The 15328-nt window shown below is 33.4% G+C and overlaps 2 protein-coding genes across 4 annotated transcripts in view; one reads left to right on the top strand and one right to left on the bottom strand.

Moving 5' to 3' along the window:
- LOC130895705 (cerebellar degeneration-related protein 2) overlaps positions 1–15328 on the bottom strand; it is a 171589-nt gene that overhangs the window by 29391 nt on the left and 126870 nt on the right. For all 3 annotated transcript variants that reach the window (XM_057803179.1, XM_057803180.1, XM_057803178.1), the window contains exon 2: positions 1093–1205. In XM_057803179.1, coding sequence (XP_057659162.1) covers positions 1093–1205 — 113 coding nt within the window. The remainder of the gene's footprint in view (positions 1–1092; positions 1206–15328) is intronic.
- LOC130895708 (leucine-rich repeat-containing G-protein coupled receptor 5-like) lies at positions 4965–14671 on the top strand. The gene is made up of 4 exons (XM_057803185.1): positions 4965–5099; positions 11687–11943; positions 12005–12319; positions 13855–14671. Exons 1-4 carry the CDS (start codon positions 5077–5079, stop codon positions 14214–14216), a joined length of 957 nt encoding a protein of 318 aa, XP_057659168.1. The 5' UTR covers positions 4965–5076; the 3' UTR covers positions 14217–14671.

The raw sequence follows: 15328 nt of genomic DNA, 5'->3' as shown, positions 1-15328 counted from the left end.
TTATCCCCTTCCCAAGCTTTTCCAGTTTGCAATGAATTTATTCAGGTCCTTAATATTCAGCTCCGCTGCTTCTTCCAGACATTCCAATGTTTCACTCCCCATGCATTGTAGTCGTTTCGACGCCAATGCTGTGCAGCGATACATTAGGTGTTCTATTGTCTCTTCTTCTTCACTGCATTCTGCACAGAGATCGTCGGTTTTGATATCCATTTTCCTAAGTCTAGAGCCTACTGTGCAGTGACCGGTAATCACTGCTACAACCCTTCGGATGGAGGCTCTCCCATAGCCTTGCAGTTCTGTTGTCTTCCTCTTCTGTAGCACCGGCCACAAGGAGCGTGAGATGACACAGTAGTAGACATACTCCATCTCTTGCTGTGCTCTCCTTCTAATGTTCTAACTATCGTGTCTCTCAGCAATTTGATCGGTGGTAGTTTCAAGCCCACCGCTTCGTCCCCGCTCCTGGTCGTTCCCAATTTGGCTAGTTTGTCTACCATTTGATTCCCTTCTACATTGCTGTGTCCAGGTATCAAGCAGAGTATAGCCTTTCGGTTACGAATCCATGACAGAGCTTCGCGACAGCTCAGCACTGACCTAGATCTCACTGCAGTAGACGATAGTGATCTCAGAGCCGCTTGGCTATCCGTGTAGATTGTGATGTCACGCACCGTTTCATCTCTGCATCGGATTAGTTCTGTGGTTCGTTCTATTGCCCGCAGCTCGGCCTGCAGTATGTTGCAGCCATTTCTAAGCCTCAAGGATTCCCTTAATCCCAGAACTTCAGAGTATACTCCCGCTCCCGTCTGTTCGTCCTTTAAGGACCCCTCCGTGAAGATCGAGTTACTTACTGTTCCTGCGTTCTCTTCCCAGTCCTATCTCGTTGGTATGAGGATGTTCAGTCTATAGTCCGGTTTGTAGGTTGATGTTTTTAAGGCACATTTCTAAGTTGTCATCTATGAGACGACTTCTTTGTTTGTTTTTAATAAGATTCATACTTGAAAAAGATTGAATTAGAGTGGTAAAAAATTCTATATATAGTTTTATTTATAGTTTACTTTTGACATGATAATAACTTAATTTATATGATTTACTCACTTCTATTTCTTGAGCCTGATCTTCAATAACATTTTGATGTTGTTTAAGTGATATTTCCAATTCCTTATTTCTTTCCAGTAATGTTTTTCCTAATTCAGCTGCTAACTGAAGATCTGTAACAGAATATATTTTTGTGAATCGACTAATTTAGAATTTTTTTATATTCATATCAGATTCTAGCATCGTTGCGCAATTTTGATTTTTAAAACAAGCTTTAAAGAAAACAACTATATTTCAAAATTAGGCTCATTAATTAGGTTCCATTATTTATTATCGAGACCAAAGGATTTGACCAAATCTCTCTCGCAGTCGATTTTTAATCCCGAAATTAGTGATAATTTTGTAGAGCTCAGTATAAAACTTTACTAATGGTACTGTTAAGTTTTTCTTATATCAGTTTTTGCAATAGTGAGTATTAGATGCTGCAGGGTTTGAGTTAAGAAGCTTTGAATAGGGTGCTTTTGCGCACCCCCGATGAGTTCGTTTTGAATTTTTTTAAAAATGGATGAAAGTTCATTCAGCTGATGAATGGCTATAAGGGAATAATCAAGTAAAGTAGTTCTTACTAAACCGTATCCAGTAGCCGAAGAGCCGAAAAGCCCCCTCTCTGGGAGTTTCCTTTTGGGCTTCGAGAAGAAGTACAGAGTCTTAGTCTTGAAGGCTAGAGCGGCTTTAATTGGGAGTTATGTCTTTATTAACATGTGTTGCTAGCACAGAAACGGGACGTGTATTGGTAGTACTTGAGAATTAACCGATCAAGTTTAAAAGGGGACTGAGTAGGGTGCTCTAAACGTTTTCCTCAAAAATGAACCAAGCAGATATTTTGTGGTGGAAGTCTTTATCTCTGGGTAGTGAATATTACCCTCCATGTCTTGCATAATTTGGACAATTGTGTCAGGACATTTTGGATGTGGAAGTAAATGGAGCAGAAACGTATGTAATTGAGCATTTTCTAGGTAAAGTATCATATGTATAAAAAGAGGACTAGTAAGGAGATTATTGGAATGTCAGTCTGTTGGGTGAGTAGTTGAGATAAGGAATAATGGATATTCATACTTATCGAATGGTCGGTTGTATATGAATACATTAGGATTTGGCAAAAAAAAGCTTACTAACAAGTCAGGGTTTTGAATCTAGTTGAACGTTTTCTACACATGCATAAAAAGAGAATAGAGCATTGATTTTGGTTTGATGCTTCCTCTGATTAGATCTGATTAGATAGATTAGCCGAATTTCATTTTATTCATCAAGTGAGTTTCTTTTTAAAGTAATATGATCAGTTCAACGCTTCTCTTACAGTTTTTCTATTTTATTTTTATCAAAATATTTTTCTTCGACATTAACTTCTGTTTTAGCCATTGATATCGTTTTAATTCGTATGTTTTTTTCAAGTTTGAAAGTTTCCAGTAGTCGACAGGGATCAGATCTGGACAGAATGGTTTATGCAGGACAAGAATAACTAATACCTGTTGTAGGTAACTCCTTTAAGAAAATCACCGTAATATTTTGACATGATACTTTGCTTTTCCATGGTTGTTAGCTGCCATTTCTTTCTGGATGGTATGATCTGTTTATTTTATCTACTTGATCTGAAAACACCCCAAAAAAGTTGAAGTAATTTGATCTGCCCCAGCTTATAGTGAACGTTTTGTGTATGACATCTGACTATAAAATATTGACAGTTTTTTTTGTCATATTACTATAAAATATTGACAGTTTTGGGTGTGATCTGCTGCAGCTTCCAGTAAACGTTTTGTGTATGGCATCTGACCATAAAATAATGACAGTTTTGGGTGTGATCTGCCCCAGCTTGTATTGAACGTTTTTTGTATGTCACATTACTATAAAATATTGATAGTTTTGGATGTGATCTGCTCCAGCTTCCAGTAAACGTTTTGTGTATGGCATCTGACCATAAAATAATGACAGTTTTGGGTGTGATCTGCCCCAGCTTGTATTGAACGTTTTTTGTATGTCGCATTACTATAAAATATTGATAGTTTTGGGTGTGATCTGCTCCAGCTTCCAGTAAACGTTTCGTGTATGGCATCTGACCATAAAATATTGACAGTTTTGGGTGTGATCTGTCCCAGCTTGTATTGAACGTTTTTTGTATGTCACATTACTATAAAATATTGATAGTTTTGGATGTGATCTGCTCCAGCTTCCAGTAAACGTTTTGTGTATGGCATCTGACCATAAAATAATGACAGTTTTGGGTGTGATCTGCCCCAGCTTGTATTGAACGTTTTTTGTATGTCACATTACTATAAAATATTGATAGTTTTGGATGTGATCTGCTCCAGCTTCCAGTAAACGTTTTGTGTATGGCATCTGACCATAAAATAATGACAGTTTTGGGTGTGATCTGCCCCAGCTTGTATTGAACGTTTTTTGTATGTCACATTACTATAAAATATTGATAGTTTTGGGTGTGATCTGCTCCAGCTTCCAGTAAACGTTTCGTGTATGGCATCTGACCATAAAATATTGACAGTTTTGGGTGTGATCTGTCCCAGCTTGTAATGAACGTTTTTTGTATGTCACATTACTATGAAATATTGATAGTTTTGGGTGTAATCTGCTCCAGCTTCCAGTAAACGTTTTGTGTATGGCATCTGACCATAAAATAATGACAGTTTTGAGTGTGATCTGCCCCAGCTTGTATTGAACGTTTTTTGTATGTCGCATTACTATAAAATATTGATAGTTTTGGGTGTGATCTGCTCCAGCTTCCAGTAAACGTTTCGTGTATGGCATCTAACCATAAAATATTGACAGTTTTGGGTGTGATCTGTCCCAGCTTGTAATGAACGTTTTTTGTATGTCACATTACTATGAAATATTGATAGTTTTGGGTGTAATCTGCTCCAGCTTCCAGTAAACGTTTTGTGTATGGCATCTGACTATAAAATAATGACAGTTTTGGGTGTGATCTGCCCCAGCTTGTAATGAACGTTTTTTGTATGTCATATTACTATAAAATATTGACAGTTTTGGGTGGTCGGGACGCCACTTGTGGTAAAAGTACTTTTGCCAGAAAAATTAATATATGAAAATTTATGTTTTCTAAAATTAGCTTCTCTGAAGACAGACACAACTTCAATCGCCTTGTTTCGCCATCTTCTTCTTAAGTATGAAAATTTTTGACTTCTAACTGATAAATTCTGTTTGCTTTGTAAATTCTCTGTAAATGTGTTTTACTTATTTTGGTAATCCTGCTTCGATTTCTGAGTGAATGCGTAAAATGAATCTGAAAAAACTCAAATACCTGTATCAGTTTCATTTTAAGATATCTTTCTTCTTTTGTTAATTGCAGTAACTGGATATCTCTAACTGAACAAAGCAGTAACCATTTACATCGTTTCCACATAACATAAACTTTTTTTTTTGTACAATGTTTACATTTTGTATTCAAAAACTTTTTATGTTATGGATACAACTTTGTTGTTTTTCTATGACAGTCTTCGAAGTTTGGTATAGGGATCTAAATATTGATTAAACCATTAATCTCAATAACGTTTTGTCGTATTTGCCACATAAAAGGCCCTACTGAACTTTTTAAAACTAGATTTATGTTAGGAATTAGTCCTTGAGCAAGCAGGGCTGGACTAAGAAACGAAAATTTAAATCGACAATTTAATAATAATGGAATCTTCAATGATTCCCTCAGTTCAAAACAAGTGATTCAAAACAAGCATATCGTCCAATCAATTCGTATTAATAAATCAATTAAGTTGTGGTATCAAACAGACCTGACCACCTCTTCGGACTATTTTCAAACAAGACCTTTCAACTTCATTATCGGTATTGAGAGTATTAAAAAAAATAAATTAGGATTTTATCAACAACACCATTATTCTTATCAAATTAGAGACTGACTTGAAGGCAATGAAAATTTGTGAACATATATATATATATATAAACGCATATTCTCAAAAATATTACATTACCATAGTAGATTTGAAATTAAATAGTTGATTTATGAAACATTCGTTAACCAGGATGTAAGTAGAAAATTGTTTATTAAGTTATTATCAAATTTTAGAATAACTATAAAGATAACATTTTATCCAATATTATTAACAAATATTGTTATAAATTGTTTGAAAACATGATTATTTATACAAGGTTTTCCGTAATTAAAATGAATAGAAATTTAAACTGTAAATTAAGTACAATTATTCCTTTAATTAATATTAATTATAGCGAAATGGGGTTATCATATAAGAAAATTTGAAATTAAAGTGAAAACTAATAATTTGGAATAAGATTGTTTTTTCTGAGATACAAAATATTTTGAATAAAAATGTTCGTTTTTACAAAATTATTGGATATTTTGTTATAATACGTAAAAAACTTTAACACAAATGTCCTACAATTTTTTTTTGTATAAATAATTCATTTTGATGGTAAAATACGCCATTTTGAAGTGATACTAAACAGTGGTATTCTTATTTATTTTGAGCCGCTGATTCCAAATATGCCCGGTGGTTTTGTGAAAATCTGGTACGTTTTAAAAAGATAAGGTCTCTTGTCATTTTTTCGTATAATGCATATTTAAAAAAGTATTGAAAGTCGAAAAATCAACGATTTTTACTAACTTTCGATATTAAAAACTTTTGACTAACTGACTATTTTTTAAAATTGAAAAATCGTACTTGTTTTATGAATCTTACTCTACTAACTGGTATACTTCATTATAAGTGCAGGTCCGGCGTTTGGCACTCATCGCGATTGACAATTAAGCGCTTATTTCTATACGTGGCAGCGCCTGGCAGCAAGACTCGATCACCGCGCGCCGAACGCAGGTGGCGTTTTAGCACGCTTTATGTCGCTAATTTACTATCTACCTTGAAAAGAAATTCTATTTTTTTCATCAAGCAGCAATAAGATAATTGTTTTGAAAATAACAAAAGTAGCTTCAGTTTTCCATGACTAATCAAAATATCATAAAATGTTACACATAGTCTTTTGAAAATTTATATTTTATAAACGTCACATGGATTTGACAATGACAGTGCCATATGTGTGTCAGTCACGCGACTTATTGAGTGATGTTATATAAGATATCGAAATAACAAATGAATCATTGGTCATATAGAGCAAGAGCCCGTGAACCCCAGACCTTCGTTATTTTATAAAAGCTGAAAGTTTGTCAGCGCATGCTCCCAACACAGGTAAGAACGATGGACTATTATGAAGTTTGGGTTACCGTGGCTTTGGCAGGTAAACGGTACTAAAGGTATGTAAAATACCGATCTAAATTCATCAAATAATAAAGTGTGATTTTTTGGTATTACCTTCAGAATATTATTAAAAATCACGTTATTGATTGCCAGACACTTAACATCGTGGCAACCCCTTGCCAGACACCCCTAATGTTCATGAAATTATAATTCTACTTATGTTATAATATAAAAGCTGATTTTTATATATAATACTTGGTAATAATTAGATGATGTTTCCTCATCAGCCAGACATTTTTGATAGTTCCAACCCCTTGCCAGACAATGATATAGGGTCGCTGTAGGAGCGAGCGCGAGACAGTATATGTATGGTGGGTGCGAGTGAGATGGCGAGATAGGTCTATCGCTATCCCTGAATAACAGATTATAAAAAAACCAAATAAATAATACTCAAAAATTCAATTTAAAATATATTAATAACATTATAAGTTATTATAAAGCATAAAAAAATAGATTGATGACATTACAGATTATTATTATAGTGTACTAAAGAAAATATTATTATATTCATTATCATCATAATAATCAATGTTATCATTTTCTTCGTCACTGTTACTCCATTCCATATCGTCGTCTTCTTCTTCTTCGTCAGTTTCTGTAGAAATATGAAAAAGTTAATGGGATTGAAAATATCAAAAAATAATGTATAATGGTTTGAAGTGAGATAGTTTTCAGTGATTCTCTGACGAAATTTGGCAACTGATCACCTTCGAACCATTTAAAATAGTACTGATTATCTTCGAGAACCCAACCATTATTCTCGGGTTGATAAATTGTTGGAATTTGCTGATTTGCATTCTTCCAAATGCTAGACACATAGTTGGCTCGCAGATATTGTTGTAGCAGCTCGGATTTACATGGTGGCAGACTGCTAGCATCAAAAATAGTTGAAGCCGTTCTGCATCAACATCAGTTATCGAACCGACATTGTATACCTCACATATAAACCGTTGAATAATAACAAAAGTGCTTTGTTGTTCATTATTATTTTCGAATAATTCGTGTTTACCGAATTTAATGAAAGCTGTTTGATACTCTTCAGTTTTTTTTTTAAATTTTAAAAGGCCTCAATGAGGATTATAAATGCAGGATTATAATCACAACCTGTAATCGCATGGAATCCTGGTAATCAATTTCATCTGAAGCTATTGCCTCAAAAGTTCTTCGTCTCCTTTTCCTCTTCTGTGGTGAATTGTCTCTACTAGTGGGAACTGGTGCCTCGGATATTTCAGATTCTTCAGATGTATTGTATTCGATGTTCTGATAAATAATTCCGACGGTGTCATGTAAAGTGTCCTTCCCACTAGTAGTTTCAACAAAGCGGTCAAAATTATCATAAGCCAGTCCAGTACAAAGTTCAGGTGTTTTTTAAATTTTTTCGGGGCATAAATTTGACTTTTCAATGGAAGCATAGGTGGTTTCTGTTTCAAGTTCTTCGACACTTTGATAGCTGATACAATGACCATATCTGTTGATTATATCTACAATTTTTCTGCTACTAGTTAAACTCTTCAGAGTCATACCCAGCGTGATATGCTTAGACGTCTTGACTTGACCATTATGAATTGCATAAATAATATCTTGACAGTAAGACCGTACTTGACGAATACATTTTAAGCCACTTTTTCGTTTCTCTCTAGAACCACCTATGAGAGTAGAATAAAAATCAAATAATTATTGCGGTGTAGAAGCTTCACCCTTTCTTGTCCATTGTCAAAATAGTTTTTCGTAAGACTAATGCCGCTTTTTGGATAATATTTTCAGATTTTAAGTTGTTCAATACTGATTCGTCAATCTTCTCCATATAATTGGGTGCTATTATTTTTTTATTCCGGATTGCAAAGAATTTAACATTTTTGGAAAACTTCTTATCAATTTTTTCTTCTAGGTGGTGTGCAGTAAAAGTAGTATCCATTTCAATGGAATTCTCTGCATACATTCTCTCCAATGAATCAGTATATAATTCATGTAAATAAATCAATAAATGACAGCGGCCATTGTTGATAATATCTTCTTCTATGATGCTACAAATTTCATTGAAAGATTCTTGGTGGTACTCTTGATAATGATGCCAATCATTTTGAACAGATATTTTCGCCAATGAAGATATTTTATTATTAAAATGAATCCTACAGTCAGTGTGATAGTGTATTTTCGGACTTGCAATACTTTCCAATCTACTTAACAACTCATTATACTCTTTTTGATTTTCAATGCTAGACATTATACGAGACTGAAATTGGTTTTTATCACCTTCATGGAGTGGAAGCATTTTTGATCTCACTTGTCTTTTTTTTTATTGCAAAATAAACAAATTTTTTTACTTATATCAACACTGGTATCACTTTGAATCGAACTATTTACTTCTGTGGTTGCATTAGCATTTTCACTCACTTCTTCAAGTCCGCGAATGTCCACAGCTGCCTGGAAAGGTTGAAGTTCTGTTGATTGAGAAGCTGAAGTCGGGTGTGATACAGTTAACTCAGACAAATGCGATGAACCTGGTATTGAATCGTCTGTTAATATATTTACATCTTTAGATAGCTCTTTTTCTTGCTCTGTTTCAACAGTCTTTTTAGAATTTTTAGGTTCTGGGGTAAAATATTTTTTCATCAGTCCTGTGAATGATTTGTAACATTCCCTGTGATGACCACTCTCTGTATATTCACGTGGAAGAATGATGTTATTATATTTAAGGTTGTGTTTTTTTCGCAATTTTAAAATTAATTCACATTTTTTCAATGTCTCGTCAGAAAATAATATTATTTTACCACTACTTTTCTTACAAATAATACAAATTAATATATCACCCACGACTTAATTTTTTAAACAAAATCACTTTCATTTAAAAAATCACATAAACAAATTGTAAGCATATAATGTACGTATAATACACTAATAATATACACATATTGAATATACTTTAAAGTCTGTATATATTCGAAATACGTAGTAGAAATAACAACTGCGCAGTGAGGGATCGCGATAGACCTATCTCGCCATCTCACTCGCACCCACCATACATATACTGACGAAGAAGAAGAAGACGACGATATGGAATGGAGTAACAGTGACGAAGAAAATGATAACATTGATTATTATGATGATAATGAATATAATAATATTTTCTTTAGTACACTATAATAATAATCTGTAATGTCATCAATCTATTTTTTTATGCTTTATAATAACTTATAATGTTATTAATATATTTTAAATTAAATTTTTGAGTATTATTTATTTGGTTTTTTTTATAATCTGTTATTCAGGGATAGCGATAGACCTATCTCGCCATCTCACTCGCACCCACCATACATATACTGTCTCGCGTTCGCTCCTACAGCGACCCTATATCATTGTCTGGCAAGGGGTTGGAACTATCAAAAATGTCTGGCTGATGAGGAAACATCATCTAATTATTACCTAAGTATTATATATAAAAATCAGCTTTTATATTATAACATAAGTAGAATTACAATTTCATGAACATTAGAGGTGTCTGGCAAGGGGTTGCCACGATGTTAAGTGTCTGGCAATCAATAACGTGATTTTTAATAATATTCTGAAGGTAATACCAAAAAATCACACTTTATTATTTGATGAATTTAGATCGGTATTTTACACACCTTTAGTACCGTTTACCTGCCAAAGCCACGGTAACCCAAACTTCATAATAGTCCATTGTTCTTACCTGTGTTGGGAGCATGCGCTGACAAACTTTCAGCTTTTATAAAATAACGAAGGTCTGGGGTTCACGGGCTCTCAGACTAATACAACTTCCAAACACAAAAACACAAAAAAAATATTTATGCAATGTATTTTCGTGAATACATTGCACTAAACCAAAGCAATACACAAGCCAATGTTTTCGTAGATCTTCCGCTTCTTTGCTAGCAGACTCAGGAGCAAATATTACGTTGATAAACATGGTTGATGGAAGTCTACGACGCAATGGTAGCCGAAGGATATGTTGATCATTCCATTGCCTGCTTCCACATCTAACAACTTAACAGATTTGGAATGTCATCGTCTAATATTGTACTTCCGGTTCCTTCTGGTGTGATGGTACTGGGGATTCTAGTAATATGATGCTAAGCTTCTTAAGTCGCAAATCATTAATGAAAAAATTTGCAATTCCTAAAATTAATATCATAATTTTATCTGATTTCATCAGTAAACAGTAAACAATCACTTTTAACAATGTGGGCTGTCATTGAAGGTGTTATTTTAATGGTAGTCATACAAAAAAATTCGATTTTTAGCATAAACTTTTGTTTATTTATCATTAACTTGATTACTTTATTCATTTATTTTGTTTGTGCTGTTTACCTTTGCAAGAAGAGAGCGTTTGGTTTATTTTTTCATATGAGATTTGTAGGGCTTGGAATGAAAAGTTTTTCCTGTTGTGTTATTCATTGTGTTTCGTAATTTGCAACAAAAGTGCATTAGATAAATGGACAGAAAACCTGCACAGACATTTATAATGAATCAGTGAATCTCAACCTTTTCAATTTCATTCCCAAACCATAGAGATACAAAGGTTTCTACTCCTATTATTCCCAGCAAAAAGCATATGTCAAAATATCTGTTAGGATTACCATTAACTAGTTAATTCAAATTTTCAAAAATCTATTGCAAGAAGTGAAGTTGAAGGTCTTCACAAAAAGCTGCTACTTAAGTTTTCAAATAAATATTTATGATTGGATATGGCTAAGTGTTTGGCTTAAATGGACAGGACTTATGCAGAATAGATGCATTGTTGTCTTTAGAAACTGCTCGCAGAATATGTGATTTTCGTCCTCTGGTATCTCTCTGGACTCTGGTCATCCCGAGAAGTTTCTTAGGCTCTTCAGCTGATATGGTTATAAACCTTTTGAAATGTCTTAGGCCTGGAATGATTTTACAGTAAGACTCCATCTGAACCATTAGCCACCTCATAAAACATAATAGGACTGAGATCCAAAGAGTCATTGCTTTTTTTGATAAGAGTGTTCAAGGCTCAAAGGCTTAAAAGCGTCAATAGATGATATCATAATTTTCTGACTCTATCATCTGGGTCTACTTAAACCCTTCTTATTGATATACCAGATTCGCGCAAATAAATAATTGGATCTCTTTTAGAGTCAAATTTATAAATATAACGCTTTCTAGACATTTTTCTTGAAAGATTCGTGGTAAAATAATATAAGAAATTTTTTGAATTTTAATTATAATTGGCGGGTGTTTATCTTTTTCTTCGGAGTAATTAGGCAAGGAAAGTATAGTCAATTCGTATGGTTGAGGTGAAATTACTTTAGATTTTAATATTGATTTGAGAGATATGTTAGGTTATGTTTTATTTTCAGGTTCAAGTTACTAATATTATGGTTTACATATGTATATTTAATTAACGCTGAAGACAGAACTGGATGTAGAGTCGATGTGAATGCAGAGAACCATACAGATATTTACTGTTTCAATATAGCATTGGATAAAAATGAAATTCCTTTAGATAAAACTGTACCTCCTAGTGAATTTTTAACGCTTCATTTGTTTAGATCATCCGGAAGTATCGACGAGAATTCACTAGCAAATTTAAGAGATCTAACGACTCTATCAATAGGTATTTTCAATTTATTATATGTTTGTTATAAATATTAATGAGATATTCATAATTTTCATAGATGGTTCGCATTTGGATAAATTTATTCTTCCTGAATTGCCTAGATTGACGTACGTGGAAATTCAGAGTTCTACCATTCCCCATTTGAAAGGCGCTTTCAAGAACGTTAATAATTTAACAAGTCTTTCACTAGGTGAAAATACCATAGATATTGACGAAGATGATTTAGAAGGATTAAATAACTTGGAGAGATTGAAAATTTATAAAGAAAATTTAACTTTGGGTATTTTAAAACATTTGAAAAATCTTAAAGGTTTGAGAATAACTCATTGTAATATTGAAGAAATTCCTAGTGCAGCTTTCGAAAATAATCCGAGTGAGTATTAATTTGAATCATATTTTGGTTTTTTGATTTGAGTATTTAGGAAAATTTAGGCGATTTGCTGTATTAATACTTCGTCTACCTCTTTTTGTTTCTAAATTCATTAACAGTATGTAGTGTTTTGGAAAAAGACACTTTCTTATTCATTCAAGTCTTCACAGTATGAATACCATCAACAGCATAAATTCCATATCAAATAAACTTTTGTTTAAAAACACAAGTTATTTAAAATGACCTGAAAAGTGAAAAATGATATAAATAGATGCTGAAGTGCATCTCAAAATAATAAGGTCATAAGTCGGAAAATTTTGCAAGAAATATGTTCAATTCACTACTTGAAGGTTTTCGAAACCGTTGAACACGAATATCATGACATAAAATGTCTACGAGGTTCCTGGTGCCCAGGGTGGTCGACGTCTTCTACTTGTGTCCTGCGGGAATGAATTAACGAGTCCGTCTATATTTATCCTTACCCATATCTGGAATATACATATCATTATCATCCCAAAATTTGTCATCTAGCGGGTTGCGGCAGAAACAGTTTTGAGTTCCTTCCTCCCTCTCGATTTTTCTCTTTATTCCTTTTGTTTTCTTTACTCCTACTACTATTGTAGTTTCTCAGGTGTGACGAGGCATGGTGCAGCGCGGGCAAGAGAAAAATCCGAGTTCCGCACTTTCGTTGTTTCCTCCACAGGCTGAGCACTACGGTTCAGGTTTGGAACTATGAAGGTATTTTCTCACGCATATATGTTAGAGAACATTTGGGTCAAATCGTGGGCGAACACCTGAAACCAGGACCTCCTAAGATCGGCATAAGACGAGATAAGATGTTTCTCACGCACTCCAGAGGCTTTTTGCTCACGAGCTCCGCTTGCTTTTTTAAATTCTATGGTAGTATTAGTTTTAGTAGCCCATCATATTCCACAAGTGTGGATCTAACACTGAGCTTTGAGCCTTCATTGACAGTTCTCTGTGTCGTATTTGAGGATTCTGTCTGAAAAAGCTGTCGACCATCCTGGCATGCTCAACACTAGACAGTATTCATTTCTCACGTCCATCTGACTCCTGAGATCGCTTCTTTTGTAGTACTGTTATCGAGATCAATAGCATCAAGAATTGAAAAACCTTTCCGAAAGCCGTTATAATTTTTTCTTGAAGTATACGCTCAAGGATTATGTCGGATGTATATAGTAGGCATAGGGGATGGTAGGATGATGGTACGTCTGGTGGTTTCTCTCCATTTGATAGAAGACTCAGTTTCTGCTTCTTTCACGTGGCAGGAAACGTTCCTGCGTTAAAACAAGCGGTATATACATCTAGAAACAATTATGATGCTCCATTCATAACTGCTTTTAAAGCAACGTTTGGAATTGCTATACCAGAGGCCTGAATATATGTTTGTATTGAAAGTCGATGTTTAAGCATCTCAAAATTTATTTCAAATTTCGCACACTTTTAAAGAACAGTTAACGTACTTAGACATATGTAATTTTATAAGATGATGGTTTCTATTATTATTTGTATTTTAGATCTGGTTACTGTACATATTGGAGATACGCCGGTTGAAAAAATTGGAGAAGGAGCTTTCGATCCTTTGAAAAAATTAGAAACATTATGGTTAACTACGACAAAACTGAAATCTTTCGATTCCGATTTAACAAAAGAATTGAAAAATTTGAAAGATTTGGGAATACCTGCAAGAGCATTAACTAATTTAAACACGAAGAAATTGATAGACAACAGCCCGAACTTTTCCAAATTTGATTTTCTATTTTATGATACTCAATGTCCAGAATTACACAAGCTGGAAGGTGACCTTTCGAAAATTAAAAAGGGTGTATCGATAGGATTTTTGAGTGACTGGCGACACCCACAAAAAACTTGTACTTAGATAATAACAAAAATGAACTTTCTGATGGAATACATCATTTTATAATATTATAATGTTATAATGAGAATCTTAATAATTTTTTTTAGTAATATATTTTATTTATTTAAAAATTTCTCACTTTTTTAAGGGTTTGATATCTATTTGATCTTGCACTTGAAAGTTTTTCAATTTGATACCAATTTTTTGAGAGAGAAATGTGTTTCTAATCTGTTGATATTATATTTTATGTTCCTGATGAATTTTTCAAATGTTTCTTCATCCATTCTTAACTAATTTTGCTATGTTTTCTCGGCGAATTCTCTAGTTAAACTGTCCATCAGGATCCAAAAGCAACGCAGCAGCAGATGTAATTATTGCCATTGATGCACAGATCAATTTTTTCTTGATCACTTGACTTAGCTTTGTTATTTTATTTTTGAAATGTCAACAAAATATTAAATAAAGTTTGAGATAAGGACATTGTTTACTTTTACCTTTGGAATTTTTAAATAGTGACAACCATGTAATATTTCGATCTTGCAAGGAACTGCATGCAATTTCTTGCATGTTGTCTTGCATTATGTCAAGTGTCAGGTTTTTGAAAAGCAAAATTTTGCTATAAATTTTTAATCTACGATCAAATTTTTCAGTTCTGTAATAATGAAATTGACTTCCTCTGAAAAAAAATTAAAAAATTACTTACATAAAGGGGACAATCGCAATTACCAGCATTTTATTAAATATCACAAGATTATAATCTATCAAATGATTTAATTATTAAATAAAAAAAAATAATTTAAATCAATATCTATAAAGGATCCTATGAACTCGGAACAAAATTTAATAATGTATTGAATCTTGAACAAATAACTTTTTATTTCACATATACACAGCGAGTATTGATGGCCATTACTAATGGTGAAGATATCTTGTTAATAATTTCCCTAAATCCTATTTTCATTTCAATTTATTGTTTATGTTATCTTCAATGTAACTTTCGACATTTGTGGTTCGTGTCCACTCTAGTTTTTACCCGTAAACGATCTAGATGTCTTTGTTTTGAAAATTTATTCAGGATTTCCGATATAAAGTCTTTTTTCTCTCGATGGCACTAGGACCGGCTGAATAGGAAT

The sequence above is a fragment of the Diorhabda carinulata genome, chromosome 6 (genome assembly GCF_026250575.1).
Source record: "Diorhabda carinulata isolate Delta chromosome 6, icDioCari1.1, whole genome shotgun sequence".
NCBI classification, from domain to species: Eukaryota; Metazoa; Arthropoda; class Insecta; order Coleoptera; family Chrysomelidae; genus Diorhabda; species Diorhabda carinulata.
The sequence above is the reverse complement of the archived record's forward strand: the minus strand, read 5'-3'. Positions and strand labels throughout refer to the sequence as shown.